Here is a 19,465-nt window from a genome sequence, read left to right as displayed (position 1 = left end):
ACCTGCCCACTGTGGCCAGTCCAACGCTGGCCCTGCCCAGCTAGCCCAGGTCTCCCAGCCTGCCTCCAAGCCCTGGGCTAGCTCCCATCCTGCCCCCAGCCCATTTCACTCCCAGCCTGGCCCCACACATGGCCTGTCTCCTGTCTCACTGAGTGCCCGGCAAGCCTCCCAGCTCCTGCCTTGATCTGTGGGCTCATTCACTCTGATGTTTCAAGAGTCTGCCTTGTGCTCCTGGACACGTGGCCCTCGTGGAGCTCATGGGTTGGGGACACCGTGGAAGGGGAAATGGTAGTGCTCATGAGGGGTGAGGAAGGAGCACAGCCGAGGAGGGCCTCCGATTCAAGGCTGTAGCCAGGGAAGGCGCCCTGAGGGAGTGAGGCATGGTGCTAAGCACCGCTGGGGTGCTGGCTGGCTGCCGGAATAGTAGGCAGATATGTTATTGTCTGACGTGACTCCTCATTTTCCACAGAGGTGTCTGCATTAAGTTATGGGACCCAGAGATACACTGTGTTTAAAAACAGGGCTTCCTTGGGGTACCTGGGTTGCTCAGTCAGCTAAGTGTCTTCCTTTGGCTCAAGTCATCATCTCAGGGTCCTGGGATCGAGCCCCACATCAGGCTCAGTGGGGAGTCTGCTTCTCCCTCTGCCTGCTACTCCCCCTGCTTGTGCTCTCTCTCTCCCCCCTCTCTCTAACAAATAAATAAACAAAACCTTAAAAAAATGTAAAACAGGGCTCCCTGCTCCAGAAAGGAGCTAAAACATTCAGTTGCTTCTACTCTTAGGACTTTTGAACAGAGAACGAACGTTGAGTCCATTGGAAAGGGAAGGAAGGTCTATGTGTGCTTCAGTTGTTCATTATAACTTTGGTTACAACTTTATGATTATTACCTTTTTTTTTGGTGCAGGAATTCATCATACACACCCCTGACTTTGAAGCTGCCAAATTCTGGGTTGGCAACATGGGCAAGACGGCGACACACGCCGTGGTGTTCGCTCAGCTGTACACGCCAGGGGGCCAGTGCCACGGCCTGCATTCCTTCGTGGTGCAGGTGAGTGGATGCTGGCGGGGCGGCGCCGGCCACGGATGCGTGACCAAGTCTGAAGGCACCTTCGTCACTGCTGGGTGCTGGGGTGCTCCTGGCTTCCAGTGAACACAGCCCGAGGGGAAGGAGAACCCCCGCCTTGCGTGCATGGGACAGCCCATACGCCCCCAAGAGGGCATTATCCAGCCCCCAATGTCAAGGGTGCTGGGGTCCTTCCACCCGGTCTAGACCCGAGATCACCGTGGGAAAATCTTTCCGTCCTTCTGGTGGCCACATCCCTGTGTTTTCAGCTGCTTGTCACAAACCTGGGCTTCCCAGCCCCACCATCCTGTGGTTCTGACCCAATGGGTGTGAGGTGGGCTCCAGTGCTTCTGGGAGGTCCGACTTGGGGGCCTTGATGTAGCCTGTTCCCGAGTTACAAGTGGGAAGCTACGGCCAAGGTCTGCCCGGGACCTGCTTGCTCCCGAACCCCCTCCCCAGCCCCTGGCAGTTGCTGATCTCTCTGCCGCCCTGGGTTTGCCTGCGGGATGTTGCATATGGATGGGAACTACAGCATGAGCTTTCCTGTCTGGCTACCTGTACGTAGTACGGTTCTGAAGTCAGCCCATACCGTCTTAGTGCCGGGATTGCCGCACCTCTGAAGGCTGAGGTACCTTCGTGTGGACTGGGCCACAGTGTGTGTATCCACTTGCCTCCTGAGGGACGTTCGGGTGGTTTTCATCTTTTGGCTATCATGATCAGTGCTGTGTGCGCTCACGAGCGGATGTCCGTTTGAACCCCTGTTTCTCTACTTCAGGGTAGAGACACCCGGGAGGGGCCTTGCTGAGTCCTACGGCAATGCTGTGCTTAACTCCCTGAGGCGTCGCCATACTGCTTTCCACAGTCCCCACCAATCTGTATTCCCGTCCGCACCACCATGTGAGGCTCCCAGCTTTTCAGACCCTCCAGAGGCGTGTTTTCCTTTATGTTAAATAAGTGTGCTGCTGGGCATGGGTTTGTGTTTGCTGGGTTCTTGATTGCATTTTCGTAATGACCATGATATTGGGCTTCTCTTCGTGTGTCAGCTGGCCGCTCGTGTATTCTCTTTGGAGAAATGTCTGTTCAAGTCCTTCGCCCCGTGGAGCTGGCTCCAGCAGTGAGGTGGCCACCATCCCTCTGGAGGCTGGGACAGCCTCTGAGCCTGGTCAGGGAGCGGGTTGGGCTTCACCTGGTTGGTCCTAGCCTGGTTAACAGGGCAGAAATGAGGGACGCTGTCAGTCACCCATTGCAACCTGGCCCATTGCCACTGGGTCCTTGCTTGCCTTCCCACGCTGCTTACTACAGGCTGTGGCTCACGATCCTCCCATCACGTGACCGGGCCATCGTCCATCAGTGCCTCTCCATCTGGCTCTGAATCGGTGATTTGTCTTCTTATTGTTGAATCCCGTGTGCTGGAGACTAACCCTCATCCGATAGATGATTTTCTCTCATTCCACCTGTTGTCTTTCTATTTTCTTGTTTGTGTCCTTTGAGGCACCAGGGGTTTTAATTTCAGTGAAGTCTGGTTGCTTCCTGTTCCCCTTGTTGTTCGTGTCCCTATTCTCAACTCCCATTTGAGCCATTGAAGCCCAGGAGTCACTTCTCATGACCCCAGGCTGTCATACGCTGCTTCGGTGAGTACAGGTGTGTCCCTGAAGGGATCTTCTGATGGAGACTGGGCTAGTGTTCACTTTGTTGAGGGTTTCCGGCCCTTTAGGCAAGAGAACTGGGGTGTTTCACTCTCCGGCAGGACTGTGTCACCCCTCCATCCAGCAGGGCGTTTCCATGCGCCTAGTGTGCACCAAGCGAGGGCTCGTGGGTGGCAAGTGTCCCCGTCCTTATCGAGGAGGGGAGCATGAAACGAGGACTCACCAAGCCAATCAGAGGTGCAGTGCCTGCTACAGGCAGTGGCCGATCTGGTGAAGGGCTGAGGTTTTTCACAGGTTCGGTCTCTCACGTCAGTCAGGTTGGCGGAGCTCAGAAATTATACACAGACACAGCTACTCCTGTTTGCAATCGGCATGACGTTGACTTGCTCTGTTCGTTGGTCCGCTCCCTTTCCACGACTGGGAGGTTAGTCGGTATTGGTGGCAACTGCGTGGTCATGGATTTTCATGGGAATCTGGACTTGTGCCCACTCTATTTTTGTCTGCGATTCCTTGAAAAGCACCTACCTGTTTTCTTCCACGTTCACCTCCTTTCCAGCCTTTTTTCATTTCAAAATGTTATGAAAAGTTAGATCCTAATCTTCACTGGGATTTACTGAAAGCTGAGAAAGGGGGAAAGAGCATTTATGTTTGGACATCAGCCCTTGTTCTCATCTGAGATATCCCTCTCATGACATTCAGTCAGATTCAATGGTTATTTCCCCAGAATAAACGAAAGCAAGCCATTCTGCAAATAGCTAAACTCGGAAGAGTGCGAACTCACAGTTTCCTTGAAGTAGAGTTTCTTGCCCTGTGCTGTGGACCTCTGGGCTGTGTGAGCCTCTCGTGGGGCCAAGCTGTGTAAGGTGGGTGTGCTCCACCCGCTGTTTGCTCAGGATGCCCTCCAGGATGGACAGCCAGAGGGTCTAAGATAGGACATCCGGCCCTGGCAGCGAGGGGCAGTGCGGGCTCCCACCTGGTTGGGAGTCACTAGCATACTGGTGGTCTCGGGTGCAGCCCCGTGTCCCTGGCTTAGGGCCCCCGCGGTGAGGTGAGGTACCACCTGCTAGCCACACCTGCAGTGTCTGGGAAGGTAGCTCCATGGAACCCAGCTTTGGGGGCAGAGATCTACAGGACTGATCTCAGGCAGCATCTCCTCTGGCTCGCATGCCGGCCTTCTAGCACTGCTGCGGTGACACAAGACCACAGAGCTGGAGGCCAGACGTCTGCCTCAGTCTGGGCAGCTCCCCACCCCCAGGCTCCAGGGGACAGTCTACTCCTGCCTCGTCCCGCTGCTGGTGGCTGCCGAGTCACTGGGCCTGTGGCCACATCATCTGTCTCTTCCAGGACACGTCATTGGATTTGGGGCCTGCCTGGGTCATCTGGGAGGACCTCATCTCCAGATCCTTTGCTTAATTACAGTTGTGAAGACCCTAGCCCCAAATAAGGTCACGTTTTTGAAGGACATGGTTTCCGCCCACGGATACAGGAAGGGAGCCTGGGGCTCAGTCACTGGGGGTTTTTAACACATTTGTTTTCATTTCTGTGAGGTCCTAATGGTTGCCCTTGGTTGTTTTTTGTGTGTTGTGCAGATTCGGGACCCCAAGACTCTTCTTCCCATGCCGGGGGTGATGGTTGGCGACATGGGGAAGAAGCTGGGGCTGAACGGTGTGGACAATGGGTGAGTGTGCACCCTGATCTCTGTGGTCACTGTGTTCCCTGTGGGGGATCCCTGCTCGATCCCCGCTGATGTCGGCCTGTGAGCCAGGTCTCTCAGTGCTGTCCCCGGCTCTCCTAGAGGCTTGTGGGGGAGGGGACACACAGTGGGACGCACACCTCACCTGCCCCTTGAGAGCTGTGCCTCACACATCCCATGTCACACAGACCTGTGTTACACACAACCTGTCACATACCCCATGTCTCACACACACACACATCCTGACACACACACCCGTGTAACACACCCTACATCACACATACCCCATGTCACACACACTTACGTGACACATACCTATGTCACACGTACTCTCTGTCTCACATACATTGTTTGACACATGCCGTGTCACACAAACACATCATGTCACATACTGTCTCCCACATCTGTGTCACACATGCACACCGTGTCACATGCATCTTATTACACACACCCTGTGTCGTGCCCACGCCCCGTGACCTGGCCATCACCTGTTTCTGGAACAGCTTTTGTGGTCTGCACCTCAAAAGAGGTGCATGTAGTTTTGCTTTTAGTTAGACTCAAATGAGTCTTTTCACGAGTATCAACACGCTTGGCCTTGTTCTACCTCCGTGTAGTAGGAACGGATGAACGTTTTCCATTCCTTAGAAAGGGTGCTTAGAGTTTCCAGAGTTGGGCCTGCAGAAGCATTCCTCAGCCTCCAAGTGATAAGTTGGAACAGTCCAGGGTGCCGGCACCCAGTCTCTTCTTGAACAGGGGACATCTGTGAGCACTGCCTGGGGGACCCCACTGTGGCCAGGCCAAGTGCCCCACGGAGGCCCAGGCGCAGTGGCCGCTCCTCAGCAGGGCCTCGATGCTCTCTGTGGGCCTGCGGAAGAGCCGGTCCATAGCTGACCTTCATTTCATACCTGGGCGGGTGGCCTGCAGGGGTTGGCCTCTTGCCTGGATGCTGGCGGGGGCCTGGCAGCCGGCTGAGCTTTCTTCCCCTGCAGATTCTCTCGGGGCTTCCCAGGGAGTTTGGGAGGTGCTGCGCCAGCCCGCTCTGTGCCCCACCCCAGGTCTGTGCTCCTCCCTGGGGGTCTGGACAGGTGCACTACACCTCTCCTCCAAGGCTGGCCTGGCCCCAGGATGTGGTGGGGAGAACAGTGGTACCCAGGGGACAGTGTCTCGCTTGCTGTCCACGTACTGCATGGCCCTCAGTAGGCATCTCCCAGGAGTCACACCCGGCAGCCATTATTAAATGGTCTGTAAGACCCACAGAAACTGCCAAGGAGGAGGTGGCCTGGTGAGAGTGTGGACAGTGGGCCGTGGCCTCCCTGTAGTGGTGCAAGGATCCACCCATACCTGCTGCAGGACAATCATGATGGACCTCTGGAGGAGGCGGTGGTGCCCTGAGGGCTGCTGGCACAGGGATCACAGGAGAGCTGGGCTTGTTTAAGGGTCATGGCAGGTGCCATGTGGCTGGAGTCTAGGGAGTGGGGGGTGGCTGGCAGGGGCAAAGGGACTTGTGCAGTTGTCGCCATTCTGATCAGCGGTCTGGAAGGGCCTGTGCTGCTGTGCACACCACGGGCTGAACAGGCGGGTCTGCAGAGAGCCCAGGGGTGACTCTCGCTGTGAACCTGACCAGAGGCGGTGGAGGCTGAGTGAACATGGATGGCGAGGACAGGGAGGTCAGGACCCTGCTTGGGCAGAGCTCACACCTGGCTTTGATGGGTGCTTGGCCCTGTCTTAGGAGTAACCACCGTTTGAGCAGGAGCTGGCATGAGCCAAGAGGGGCTGCTCCCCTCTTGGGCTTGGTGACATCGTGCTTTCAGCTGTGACCTCCCATGGGCCAGAGCGCATTCGGATGACCCTGGAAGTGATCTTGGCCATCAGACAAGTCATGTGGGAACTGTCAGTATTTCTAAGATGGTTTGGAGCTGTGGTTCAGTTTATGTAGCATCCGTTTCTCTGTGTGGTAGTCTTGTCCTGCAGACGATCGTGAAATGGGTTTTCCAGGCCCAACACGGCTAACACCTTTGATTACTAACACACAGGGGTCTATGACGGTGTGTGAGGAAGCCTCTCATTTTAGTTTTTCAAAAGAAACAAGTTTATGTGCCTTTGAGCCCCAATGTGATAACACAGTTCTTTTGTTGGACATGTGAGTTTTCAGACCTTAGTTTGCTGGTTTTTCACATCGTCTTGTGGATCCTGGTATGAGTCTGAAGGCCAAGAACCAGATTCTGGTCTTTAAATAAATCAGTTCTCCCCTTTTCTATTGACTCCCCAGCTTCATCCCAGCAGTATGAGGCCCCCGGCCCCGTGGTTAACAGTACACAGTCATTTGCTTCCACACAGAACCCTGCCACGAACACGCCATATTGTTTTCCCAAACCTACTTTTTAGATAGAAAAACGTTTTGAAATTTCCTGTCTCTGGTGTTTCCTCCCTTTTTTTTCTGGGGTGGGGGGGATTGTGGCCCTTTTAAGTTTCCTTTGCTTTTATTTGACTGGGTTTCTGGAGGGAGAGGAGAGGAGCCCCAGGGCCAGAGCCCTGTTTAACCAGAGGTCTTGCTGTCTCTCCACACAGATTTGCCATGTTCCACAAAGTTCGAATTCCTCGCCAAGACCTCCTGAACCGGACTGGAGACGTCACCCCTGAGGGTACCTATGTCACCCCCTTTAAGGTACAGGGATCCACACAGGACTCTGCCTGGGCTTGCACAGAGACCCGCCACCCATACTGGGTTGGCCAGGGGAGAACCCCTGTTGGTTCAGGCTCCATTGCCACCAACAAGGAAGGTGGCACTTGGGTCGGATGCACCCCCAAGGGTCCTGGGCACGACAGATAGTGGCCAACAACTACCCATGGATGTCCACTCATCTGCCCAACCCCCAGCTCTCCAGGATAAGGGAGGATGTCCCTTGCTGGTGCTGTTTCCCCGAAGGGCTTAAGGGCGTAGGTCGCATGGCAGACCATTCCAAATGGGGGTGACCATGTTCTCTTGAGTCTGGGGCTCACCGCATCCCCAAATTCTTTGAGGGGTAGAACCATGATGGCCACAGCCCACATTGGAGCAGGCGGTCACCTCCCAGTTCTGAGCTCGCAGTCAGGGTGGCCACACCCCCAGCAACACGTGAGCCTCAGAGGCCTGGATCTGATGACACGCACTGCCCGACCGGAGCCGGAACCACAGGGTGGGAAGCAAGCATGATGGGGACACTAGGGATGAGGAGAGAAGCTGGCAATATGGAACCAAGTCTCTTCCCAATGGGATGTAGCATCGGCTGTTCATTAGAAGCTGGTAGGAAGACGAGGGTGCAGAAGGCACACGCTGGAGGGGACGAGCATAGAGTGGGTTGGGCTGGAGGCTGGAGAGCCTGAGTGAGGAGTGCCCAGGGGTGCAGGAGAGGCTGAGGTGAAGTGAGAGGAGGGGAAGGTGGCAGCAGAGATGGGGAGCGTCTCACGAAGGGAGGAAAGACCCGATGGGCCGTGGAGCATGCTGCAGAGAAATGGAAACATTTCACAGAGGAACTTCTGAGACCTTCCAGAGAGGGGGTGCGGCTCAGACTCTCCTGGGGCGGGGGGCTCCCTGAGCCTTCTGATTTCCCCAGTGATGTTATCACAAACCGTTGTGCCCTTGTGGGGTTGTCCCAACTGTTCTCTGCATTTGCCGGCATTTGCAAGGGCATGTAACTTGGGAAGAAAACCCCAGATAATAAAAGAAATGAAGGTAGGAGAGGCAGCAAGAGGTGAGGGAGGTCAGGATGGCTGGGTGAGTTCAGGCTGGTGGCACCCAGGCCACTGCTGCCGTGGAAGATCATGCCTGGGGCCCTGAGGCCGGCGGCCGGAGAGTCACCCAGGTGCATGTGAGGCCACCGTCCATCATAAGAGAACACAGACCTTGACCGTCACTGCCCTCAGCAAGGTTGTCCTCCCTGGGAGGGAGGCATTCCAGGGGAATGGGGGTCACGGGAATAGGACATTGGCACCAGCAGCAGCCCCTCGGACTGGGGCCTGGAGTGGACTCATGCGGCTCGGTCCCCTCCATCCAGAGCCCATGCCTCTGTAGCAGAGCCTGCCCCCCGGGGGCTCCTGCCATCGCCGTCCGTGACCCAGGCCCCGTGGCATGGCAGCCCTGGCCTGGAATTCTGGGTTGGGGATGCACCGGGGCTGGTCCAGGCAGGCGAGCTCTGTGGCCACTGTGGGAGTGACCTGGCTTCATGGCCCCATGAGTCTGTCCCCGAGGCCGCCAGGCCACCCGGCAGCCCTCACCACGTGCCTTCTTCCCATAGGATGACAAACAGCGCTTCGGAGCGTCCCTGGGCACCTTGTCCTTCGGCCGGGTCACCATCGTGGGCATGTCCATTGTGAACTTAAAGCTGGCTGTCTCCATCGCGCTCCGTTTCTCAGCCACCCGCTGTCAGTTTGGGCCCACGGATGGGGAGGAAGTCCCAGTGCTCGAGTATCAGATGCAGGTACGGGTTTGGCACATCTGGGGCTGCACTCCCAGGTCACTCGCAACATTCCCGGGACGGGGCCCTCGTGGGAATAATTGGCCACAGCAGCTGGGCTTCCAGGCTATTCGTAGTGATGTTACTCAGGGGAGCAGGAGGGGCCCTTGTCCTGCCCGTTGTCAGGGGACAGGCCCCCTGGGATGGCCAAGGGGGGGACCTGGTCGGAACACCAAAAAGCGGCTTGGCTCCTGGCAGAGGGAGATAAATTGTATCCTGGGGGTGCTCAGGGTGCTGGTGGGTTACCAGCGTTTCACCCCACGCCCGGCCCTCACGCTGCCTGAGCTCTGAGATGCCCTGACACTTTCTTCCACACATGCTGGGCCTTCTCGCTCCTTTACATGCTTGGCCTTCAAATTTCTTCACACATCTGGGCCTTCACAGTAACTCCTATCCTCGGCCTCATGACTTCCTCACAGGCCTTCCTCACACACCTGGGCTTCATCCCTTCCTCGAACACCCAGGCTCTGGGATTTCCTCACACACCCGGCCTTCACCCCTTTCTTGTACACCTGGGCTCCAGGACGCCCAGCCTTCACCCCTCCTCACATGTTTGGCTTTCTCCCAGTGGGCTGGGGTTGCCATTCCCTTGAGGGGGTTCCTGTCTGAGTTCAGCAGCAAGTCTGACCCAGTCTTGGGCCAAGTTCTGTGTAAGCACAGGTGCATTTGAGTGAGAGCTGGAGGCAATCGTAATAGAGTCCCAGCTTCTTCTAACATTTCTTACCATGGCTGCGAGCCGGTTTTAATAATAAATAAAAGAGGAGAAGTAGAATATCAGGGTCATGACTGGGCACACGTCATCCCCTCCAGCGCGGGTCCCATGGCCTCTGTGAGCTCAGCCCCTGACTGTCTGGATTTCGAGGGTGGTCAGCGGTCGGAGAGCCCGCTCGAGCCAGAGGCTTGGGCTCCTGACCCCGCTCCCCACTACTGTCTGTGTGCCCTCGGGCAGGGTGCTTAGCCTCTCTGTGTCCTGAGTTCTGGCTCTCTTATTAATAAATTAGAGTTGCTCACACCTCCTTCTGGGCTGCTTGTGAGGATTAAGTACGTTAGTCCATGGGAAGCAGCTGGTGGGGTGTCTGGGTCTCGGCACTCAGTAAGGAATAGATGGTGGCCATGTCAGTGGTGGTGGTGACAGCTTCCCAGATCCTTTCCTGCTTTTTCGTCTATCCCCCTTCCATCCATGCAGCAGTGTGCATGCAACAGACCCCCCTCCCTGCCTTGGGGGGACTTCTAGCTCCCTGTGAGCCTCAGTTTCCCCATCTGGCTGGAAAGGGATCGCTGGTAGGTCCACAAAGCATGAACTGTCAGCACAGGGGGCTGGTTTCCATAGCTGCAGATGGGCTGAGAGTCCCCACTCCAGTCACCGTGTGCTGAGATGGGGAGCACGGTGCCCAGGGGTCGCACCTGTGGGCAAGACTGTGGGCAGGTAGGGAGGGACCGGCTGGGTTGGAAGCACACCAGCCAGTGGGGGGGCCTTCCTGGTAAGCGTGGCTGCAGCTGCAGGGTCCTGTTCCCGACCTGTTGCCCCTGGTCTCTCCTCTGGGCCTCATCGCCATTGGCCATCAGGAGGGGTAAGGGAAGGGGGCTCCCAGCGAGGATGTGTGATATGTTAACGTGGGGTTGGTTATCAGGAGGGGTGCGGGAGGGGGGCTCCCTGTGAGGACGTGTGACATGTTAACACGAGTATCTTGTTGATTGTAGCAATGGCGCTTGCTTCCCTATCTGGCCGCCATCTATGCCTTGGACCACTTCTCGAAATCGCTCTTCCTGGACGTGGCAGAGCTGCAGCAAGGCCTCGCGGGGGCTGACCACGGTGCCAGGCAGGTGAGCTCCCGTGCTCTTTTCTCCGTGGGCTTTACTCTTCCTAACTCTCACCAAGGCCGAACAGCACAGCCCTCAGCCTGTCTTTCAAAATAACATCTGTCCATCTGTGGCAGCCCTCTGGGGTTCTGAGATCCCCGCCCCGAGTTGTGGCCACCCGCCTGGGCCTCCCAGAATCCTCGCCGTGATCTGGACAATTGGGGTGCTGTCCACGTTCCCGGGTCGCAAGGATGTGCCGACATGACTCCACTCCTGGCCGTGGGTCCAGCTGTCCTTCTCCTTTGGGGAACACGATGACTTTACCAAATTCTCATTACCGGCCCCTCAGTGGATTTCATGGTTCTGATCCTTCCGTAAACAACCCTGTCAAGGCCTGAATCCAGCTGACGGGATTCGAACTGACCACCAAGGATTTGTGCCGCAAGTGAGCGTCCATGGGGCTCAGCTTTGACACAGTCATCCTTGGCACATCTCTGTGTAAACAGTTTGCAGCTGCCTTTTCGTGGCCCCTCAGTTGCCTCTTGGGCGTGAGCAAAATGGGAATCACGAGGAACGTGTTTGAAAACAGACTTGAAATACAGCAGATCGATGTTACGTACAATCCCCTAGAAAGCCTGGATTGCATTAGCACTTTTGGAATATTCAGCACAAACACCCAGGATGTCAGGGGGTGCTGGGGGGTGTGGAGACAGCCAGTAGGCTGCGCTGCTTGGCAACACACGGGTCCTTGGGAATCAGGGATTAAATATGTTTTTCCCCAGCATGAGTCACCGAGACCTTTGCCAGCTGACACTGGACTCGTTCTCCTGTTAGTAACGTTATAAAGCGTAAGCATGCTTTATTCTCTCTGAAACTCTGTGGTTTCACGGAGGCATGCCAGGACCTAGAAGTGGCCCTCATTTCATGTTGAAAATACTGGTAGAAGGGATCATCTTCTTCAGCAGGCGTGTGTTTGTCTTGTTCTCTAAATTCTTTCTGTTAAACGTTCGGTGGAAGCAGAAGGATGTCTGTAAGACACGTAAGGCCCAGAGACACTGGTCAGGGATAGCCTTACAGAGTCGACTGCAAATCGTCATCCCCTGCACGGTCTCCTGCGAGCTGGTCCCCGCCCGCCCCCATCCTCAGAGGGGGGGCCCTGTCTCCACCTCCTGTTTGATTTCTTGCTTTTCTTTCTGCCATCAGCTTCTGCCTGGTTTCAGGTTCAGAAGCGTCCCCTACACTGAGTTGAAATGTTTATGTTTCGCGCTCTATGCCTGCGATCATCCTCACGCCCCTGGAGTTTATTTGCTGCACAGAGCTCTGGTCCATCTGTTTCCACGGCTGTGAAACCATCTGTACCCCAGTGTGTCCACTCTGAGATGAACCCCCCCCTTTTGAAGCTAAAATTGGGTTTATTTCTTTCTACTGCAGCTGTCGGGTATCTTAGATTGGACTGCAGGGGACACAAGCCTTTGACGCTAGGGCTGAAGTGACCTCTGATCTCCAGTGTTGGAGCTTCTTTTCACCTGTTCTTGTTGGATTTCCTCTCCCAAGGCAGAGCTCGGACGTGAGATCCACGCCTTGGCGTCGGCGGGCAAGCCGCTGGCCTCATGGACCGCCCAGCGGGGAATTCAGGAATGCCGGGAGGCGTGTGGAGGACATGGCTATCTGGCCGGTAGGTTTTGAAGTGTGTGATGGTTTTCAGTCCACAGCCCTGCTTTTGGCTACCACCTGCCAGCCAAAGTCGGCAATCGCCGGTTTTTGCGAATAAAGTTTTATCAGAATGTAACCACACCTAATCACCTGCTTGTGAATTATCTGTGGCCGTGTTCGCATGACATGCAGGGTCAAGTTGTCTTTGTCAAGCCTAAAATGTTCCCTGGCTGGCCTTTCCCAAAGCAGCTTTGCCACTCCCCTGCCCTAGACAAAGGCCTCCGCTCACTGCTGCCTCCTGTTCTCGGTCTCCTTCTGGGGGTAACGGGTGGTGAGGACACTGTGTGACGGAGCCCGCCAGCCCCCCAGTGGAACGTAGATAATCTGCATCTGTGCGTTTTTGTTGTCACTCTTTGCTTAATGACTTGGCATTAATCCGGCACCAAGCTTTGTCCCGCCGAAAAATTCTTCAACTTAGAGAAAGACAGTTTGCTTTGGCAGTGGCCCTTGTTTGGGCAGCTGGTGTGTGGTTAAGAGAGTGAGCAGCCAAGGGCCTGCGACCAAGTCCTTCTCTGCCACCCGCTGGCTGCACAGCCTGGCCAACTAGCCAGCCTCACTGGGCCTCAGTTTCCTTGCCTGTAGCCTGGGGACAATTGTGGTGCATAACAATGAAGGTTCCCGCCCTGGTCACATGAGTGAGTGCGCGTAAAGTGCTCCTTGGCGGTGGTAGATGTGTGGCAGGTGGCCAGTGACTTCTGTTGGCGGTTATTGTTGAAGCTTTTAGTATTATTGTAGTTGCCGCTGCTATTTGCAAACGTCCTGTGTGCGAGTGTTCAATAATTGGTAAAATCTAATTAGTCCAAGCAGACCAACACATGCGTTCCAAACAATGAAATTGGCAGAAACCTTGCTTTCGGCTAATGACCCCACAAGCATTTTAGGCTCTTGCCAACTTTGATCATCTCAGCGATAGTCTGTGGACAATTATGTGTTTTCAGCAAGGACCTGCCCCAGGTGCTTGTCATGTCAGGGCCAGGAGTGGCCCCTTGGCTCCCACCACGTGGTGCCTCCCCATTACCCACGGACCAGCGGGTGACCATGCCTGCTGTCCGAGTCGCTTACATATCTCGTCCTCTGTGCAACGTTCCGTACTTTCTGTTTGTTGTCATAGCTCAGAGAGACGCAATAAATAGTTCGCTTTGTTGGGCTTTGAATAGAATAAAGAATGGAGTCGGGCAGCCCCGCAGAGGGCATAAACAACCGAGTCAGGTGTTGTGAGTACAAACGCTGGGCTGAAACCAGCAAGGCCGGGCTCAGTGGGGTAGATGTGATGGGCTGGTCTGGGTTCAACATCAACTGTGACCTGTTCCTTAGTGGTCATGCCTGGTTGTTTCAGTAGACTGGTCTGTGGCAGGGAGCAGTGGGTCGGGGGGCGGGGGGAGGGAAATGATCAGCATGTCCCAGGTGACCACAAGCCCCAGGGCTGCTGCAGGATGTCTCACACCCTCTCGGACTATGCTCTCAGCAGTGTGAGCCTGGGACTCCCACTCCTCCAACTCCTGGCTCATCCTGTCCCACCCAGCCTCCCATGTGGAGAACATTCTTCATCAGAGGAAGGAGACCCAGATAAGAGGTTCTAGAATGCATACCTTATAAAAAAAATGTGAAGGAATCAGGGCCTTTCACTGGTAGGAGAGACAAAAGAACGGAGAGTTCTCTTGAGATATTTGAAAAAAGTTTTTTTATTTTTTATGTATTTTTTAAAAGATTTTATTTATTTGCCAGAGAGCGAGAGCGAGAGCAAGCGAGTACACACAAGCAGGCAGAGAGGCAGGCAGAGGCAGTGAGAGAAGCAGGTTCCCCGCCGAGCAAGGAGCCCGATGTGGGACTTGATCCCATGGCCCCGGGATCATGACCCGAGCCAAAGGCAGTGGCTTAACCCACTGAGCCACCCAGGCGCCCTATTTGAAAATTTTTTAAAGATTATTTGTTTTGAGAGAGAGCACGCAGAAGCAGGAGGGGCAGAGGGAGAAGGAGAGGCAATCCCAAGCAGACTCAGTTCTGAGCATGGAGCCCGAGGTGGGGCTTGATCTCACAGCCTGAGATCGTGTCCTGAGCCAAAATCCAGGGTCCAACACTCGACCAATGGCACCACCCAGGCGCCCGAGATATATGAAATTTCTTGTGTGAAAAGATGAACTCGCCACAGGGTAGGCAGGTGCCCTGCAGCACGCGTCAGTGACCCCCATACCTGGGATCTGGCGTTTGACGGCGCGAAGCTTGGTGTCCACAGGGGAGAGGGACGTGCGGGTGACACGGGACGTTTCTCAGTGTTCCTGCTTGCCAGCGCCATGGGGTCAGTGGCTGGGAAGACCAGCTGCGGGAGGCGTGGGTGGCGCTGGGCAGCCTGGGAGTGCTGTGTCTCGGTGCTGGGGCTCCCGGGGAGTGGCGTGGGGTCTGCCCCCACATGCACTGGAAGTGACAAGGTGCATGGCTTCCTTGTAGTGAACCGGCTGGGTGACCTCCGGAATGACAACGACCCTAACTGCACATACGAAGGGGACAACAACGTCCTGTTACAGCAGACCAGCAGCTACCTGCTCAGCCTGCTGGCGCGCCACATCCAAGGTGAGGCCCCCGCACTCATGGGAGAGTGGTCGGCCCACACATGCTGGCCCCATGAGGCGGTCCCTGTGTCTGCAGGAGGACGTGCGTTCTGAAGCATGACTGACCGGTGTCGGGGGCACCCAGCACGGTGGGGTGGGTGGTCACTCCAGGGCCTGATGTGCTCGCAGGTGGTGCTCGCGTCGAGAGCCCTCTGAGGACGGTGGACTTTCTGGAAGCCTACCCCGATATCCTTGGTCGGAGGTTCACATGCCCGAGCGTCGACAGCTGCTTGGACTCTGCAGGTGAGCATACTGTCTCCCCGTTTGCTTCCCGCCGCAATCCCCCTGCCTGCTGTGCAGCAAGGTGGGCCGTGGTGGGCCCTGCATTCATCCAGACACCCCCTCCTGGGTGTGGTGCTGAGTTAGGCATTGACTCTCCCCAAGGATGGAGAGGGAAGGGCTCTGGGTCCTGTCCCTTCCTCACTGGGCGGCTGGTCTCCGGCCTGCCGGCTGCTCCTGAAACAGCTGTCTTCACAAGAACCCGGGGTCCTCCCACTCAGGGCCTTTGCACATGCCAGCCTCACTGGCCTCACTTCTGTGGCCTCTGGCCCACGGCACATTCACCCTTCTCAGCCCTGAGAGGCTCAGCTCAGCAGCAGTCAGCACGGGGCTCTGTGCTCATCGTGCTTGGCCATGATTGTTGAGTGCCCCTGTAATGGGAAGCCCTTGACTCAGAGCAAGAGAGCCGCTCACTTACTTGGGTCTGTGTGTTTATTGTTTTGATTCACTCTTGAATGTTATTTTGGAGAAAAGGCCACTCCGGCCGCTCTGGGAACAGAGGGACACAGGAGAAGAGGGTACCCCGGATGGGGCAGCAGCAGTGGAGGAGGGAGGCTAGTGCTACCAGGACCTGGGTGGGGCAGCTTGGGGGGATGGGGCTCGCTAAGGTGCCAGTCCCATCCTGGGGTCCCCTCCCTCTGCTCCTGCCCCAAGCCTGCACCCCCACCTCCCCTGAGCCCCTGCAGCCACAGCTGGAACATCACTCATCTCACTGCCTTTTGACCCGTGAGCCCCGAGGGCATGTGCTTCATGTGGGTTTCCATACCCCCTGGAGACTGCCCCTGTGGGCATGTGTCCCAGTGGGCCGGTCAGGAGCCGCCCTTGTACGGAGCCCCCCAGGGACCTGGCAGTGTGGGCCCTGCTGGGAGAGTGAGGGGATGCCCCTTCCCCACCCTAGCCTGCTGGCTGCACCCGGGAAGAGCCGCATCCACTTTTTCAGGCTCTCGTGGGGACATGGGAACTCACATCGTGGGGTGCTTTGCGCTGTGCTGAGCTCTGCATCCATGCTCAGGATCCACTGGCTGCCGTGGTACACGCAACAACCTGCACCCTCTTCTCCATCACAGAAGGCACCACAAGGATGTCCCTTGTTCCTCTGAGCGCCTTTGGCATGGGAAGGGGGCAGCTGGTCTGGATCAGGAGACCACAGAGCCAGTGTCCCCTGGGGTCTGGGGGCCGAGAGCCCATGGCTTCCCAGTGTCACCTGCTGTGGGTGCCAAGGGCACCCACCTCACTCTCTGCCTGGCCGCATACCCTGCTCCCATCTGGCCAGGCGGCACCTGCGGTCGGAGCAAGACTAGAACTCAGGCAGGGCTGATGTCCCAGCTGCTTCCTCCATCATCATGTTCATCCAGGAAACTTCTGCCCACAAGTGCTTGCTTTCTTGGTGGTCACAATAGTCTGTCACAGTTTTCCCAATGACAGCCCCCTGACAGGTCCTCACCAGCCTTTGTCAAGTGCCCATGGGACATGGGACCCACCTGAAGGTCTATTTCAGATGGTTTCAGAGCACCCCAGCCAACCGTTGCTGCAGAAAACACTAGAAAATGAGCTCATGCTTCTCATACCATCAACCTAACCAGCATTTTTCCCCTAAAACCATTACCCGCTGTAAACCAAAGAACAAACAAACCGTCTGGCAGCTCCTGGCCACGCGGGGTGCTCTGCTCTGGCGCCTCCCTCGTGGACACTATGCACGCGGACCCCATCTGTGCAGTGGCCGCAGGACACAGGCCAGGCTGCGTCATCTGTTTTTCCTGTGAGTGCCCTGGTTTTTGCAAGATCCAACAAAGTGAAAACATCTTCTGGAGGGAAAAAAAATGGAATAAGAACTCCAGCAGTGCAAGTGACACTGAATGCCAACATCACTGTCCACGCAGACGAAGGAACTGGTGGCACGGGACTGTCCCCTCGTCTCTGGGGCCTGTGGTCCTCCCAGTCCATGTGTCAGCCCTGGCCTCTACCCATGGGATCTGCCATAAGGACGATGTGAAATCTTTACAAGCCTCGCACTCTGTGGGACCAGAGATGGCAGCCCTCAGTACCGCGCATAGCCTGTCAGGAAGGTCTGAGGGTTTTCATTCAGGGGACAAGTCGTTTATCTGGGGAGGGAGCGGGGGGCATGGTCCCTGTCTTTGGCTGTCTCTGGGTTTCCTTCAATTCTCACTCAGGCGTGCGTGCCGAGGATGGGCCTCACAGATGTTCCTGTGTGTTTGAGATCCGTACATGGCAACGTGAGGCCCATTTGTTTTCCTCAAGTTGGCTGATTTGCAAAAACAGTCAATGATTGTGGTTCACCATGTGTGGTGCTGACAGCTATGTGCGTGTACAGGGTAGTGGGCTCAAGTCGCATCCTGTTCCCTGGGGAACTTAGGCTCTGAAGTCGGCATGACCTAGGGCTTGATAGTGAACCTTTCTGAGCCTCAGTTTCCCCTGTAGTACATGAAGGTGGGGATGTGATCAGCCCCATGTGGAGCCTAGTAGGGCCTGGGCTGTGGTTTACTCTTACCAGGGGCCGGCTGCCAGGTACCAGAGGCTGGCCGCCAGGTGCTGGGGGGCCACCACTCTGAGCACCCCTGCAGGCACGACACACACAGGGAGAGCTTAGCTGTTTCCCTGGCAGTCAGCTCCGTGGAGGATCTTACACCTTTGGAGGAGGTCGTGTGGGGACATCCAGCCACACAGGAGTGTGAGGGTGTGGGGACACAGACAGACAGCAGGCAACACCCAGACCTGGGCCGTGCCAGCCAAGGAGCTGGGGCCAGTCGTCCCCGCCTTGCTTTTTGGGCACACCAAGGTTGAAGAGCTCTGCTTTAGAGGGGGAGATCTGCCAGGAAATGGGGCCCGGGTGGAGGCAGCCTGGGAAGGAGAGGGGCAGGGTAGAAGGCCGGGGAGGTGGTCGGAGGGGGCTGGCCAGCCTTGAGGGGCTCCCTGAAGCACCTGGGCATCAGGGTGAAGAGGTGGGAGGACGCTGTGAGTTCAGGTGTCATTTGTGGAGTCTGGTGCCCTGCGGACATGGATGAGGCCCAGGAACCCCAGGACTGGGAGGTGGGGCAGGAGCGGCAGGTCTAGGGACCACTGGAATGCTATGGCAGTGACCCCTGGGGCATGTGGGAATCCATAGTGACACTGAGGGGACGCACCGTGTCCCAGCAGACGAACACGTGAGCACCAGCCAGAACCAGCAACTCTCCCAAACAAGGCGCTTTCCCCAAAGCTGGCTCTGCGGCCCCCTGGCCTCTGGGTGCCGCAATAGTGCAGAACATGGGGTGCCTTCCGGGTGCCTCCATGTCTGTCTCACAGGCTCTTCCCCAAGACGGCCCCGTGCTCGCGAGCTGCCCGTCCTGGGGGAGTGCTCGCAGGCTGCGGGTGCTTCATTGTTACTGTCATTTTTCTGTTTCTTGTTTTGAAGTCCCCCTGGCGGCGTACGAGTGGTTGGTTTGTTACCTGCTCCGTGAGAGTCATCAGAAATTAACTCAGGAGAAAAGATCAGGAAGCAATGACTTTGAAGCAAGAAACAACAGTCAGGTATGTCTGTTTTGAAAATTGCTGTTTTAATTCCCTTGGAATTCCTGTGCTGCCACGGCCTTGGTGAGCCGCCTGTCGCGGTGGTGGCAGCCAAGCCCCTCTGGCCCCTGTGACCTTAGGAGCATGGCCACCCTGTGCCTTGGTGAGCTGCAAGGACCTTAATGGATGGTGGGTGTTGTGTTCAGAGTGTCTGGTGGCATCTGGACGCTGTCAGAGCCGTCATGGTGGGACCAGGGACACTGGGCCATGGGACCCCAGCCCTGGTCCCTCCCAGCTGACCAGCAGCTGCTCGGTGACTCACACTTGGCTCTCTCAGGACATTACCACCCTTCTCAGGGAGCCTGGGTGGGAATGGTCCCAGGATGGCTTTGGTTGTCAGGCTTGGACAGGGCTGATGTGGAAACGCAGCCCACTCTAAGATGCCTCCTGGCATCTGGATCTGGGCTTTTGTGATTCATATATCCTGTCTATCTGGAGTGACGGCTGTTGCTTGGGAGAGCACGGATAAAGGAAACATAAGTTTCTAGAACTGGTGTTGTTCCTTCTCCGCGGCCTGGTTTTGTGAGGCTTATCTCGTGCCCTCTGAGAACTCAGCATCCACGTCTGCCCGTCTCCCCTGAATGAACTCCAGCCCTCCTGTTATT

General features: G+C 56.3%; 1 protein-coding gene across 1 annotated transcript in view; it reads left to right on the top strand.

Annotated features, from left to right (window-relative positions):
• The window catches only part of ACOX3 (acyl-CoA oxidase 3, pristanoyl), a 38,504-nt gene that overhangs the window by 9,178 nt on the left and 9,861 nt on the right, over positions 1–19,465 (top strand). The window contains exons 6-14 of the mRNA XM_044267870.1: positions 905–1,048; positions 4,299–4,387; positions 6,971–7,067; positions 8,677–8,859; positions 10,597–10,719; positions 12,250–12,370; positions 14,854–14,976; positions 15,144–15,257; positions 18,706–18,821. Of these exons, the coding sequence (XP_044123805.1) occupies positions 905–1,048; positions 4,299–4,387; positions 6,971–7,067; positions 8,677–8,859; positions 10,597–10,719; positions 12,250–12,370; positions 14,854–14,976; positions 15,144–15,257; positions 18,706–18,821 (1,110 nt within the window). The remainder of the gene's footprint in view (positions 1–904; positions 1,049–4,298; positions 4,388–6,970; positions 7,068–8,676; positions 8,860–10,596; positions 10,720–12,249; positions 12,371–14,853; positions 14,977–15,143; positions 15,258–18,705; positions 18,822–19,465) is intronic.

Source organism: Neovison vison, chromosome 11, assembly GCF_020171115.1.
Source record: "Neovison vison isolate M4711 chromosome 11, ASM_NN_V1, whole genome shotgun sequence".
In the NCBI taxonomy this organism is placed as follows: domain Eukaryota; kingdom Metazoa; phylum Chordata; class Mammalia; order Carnivora; family Mustelidae; genus Neogale; species Neogale vison.
This window is presented reverse-complemented; position numbering and strand designations above follow the sequence as displayed.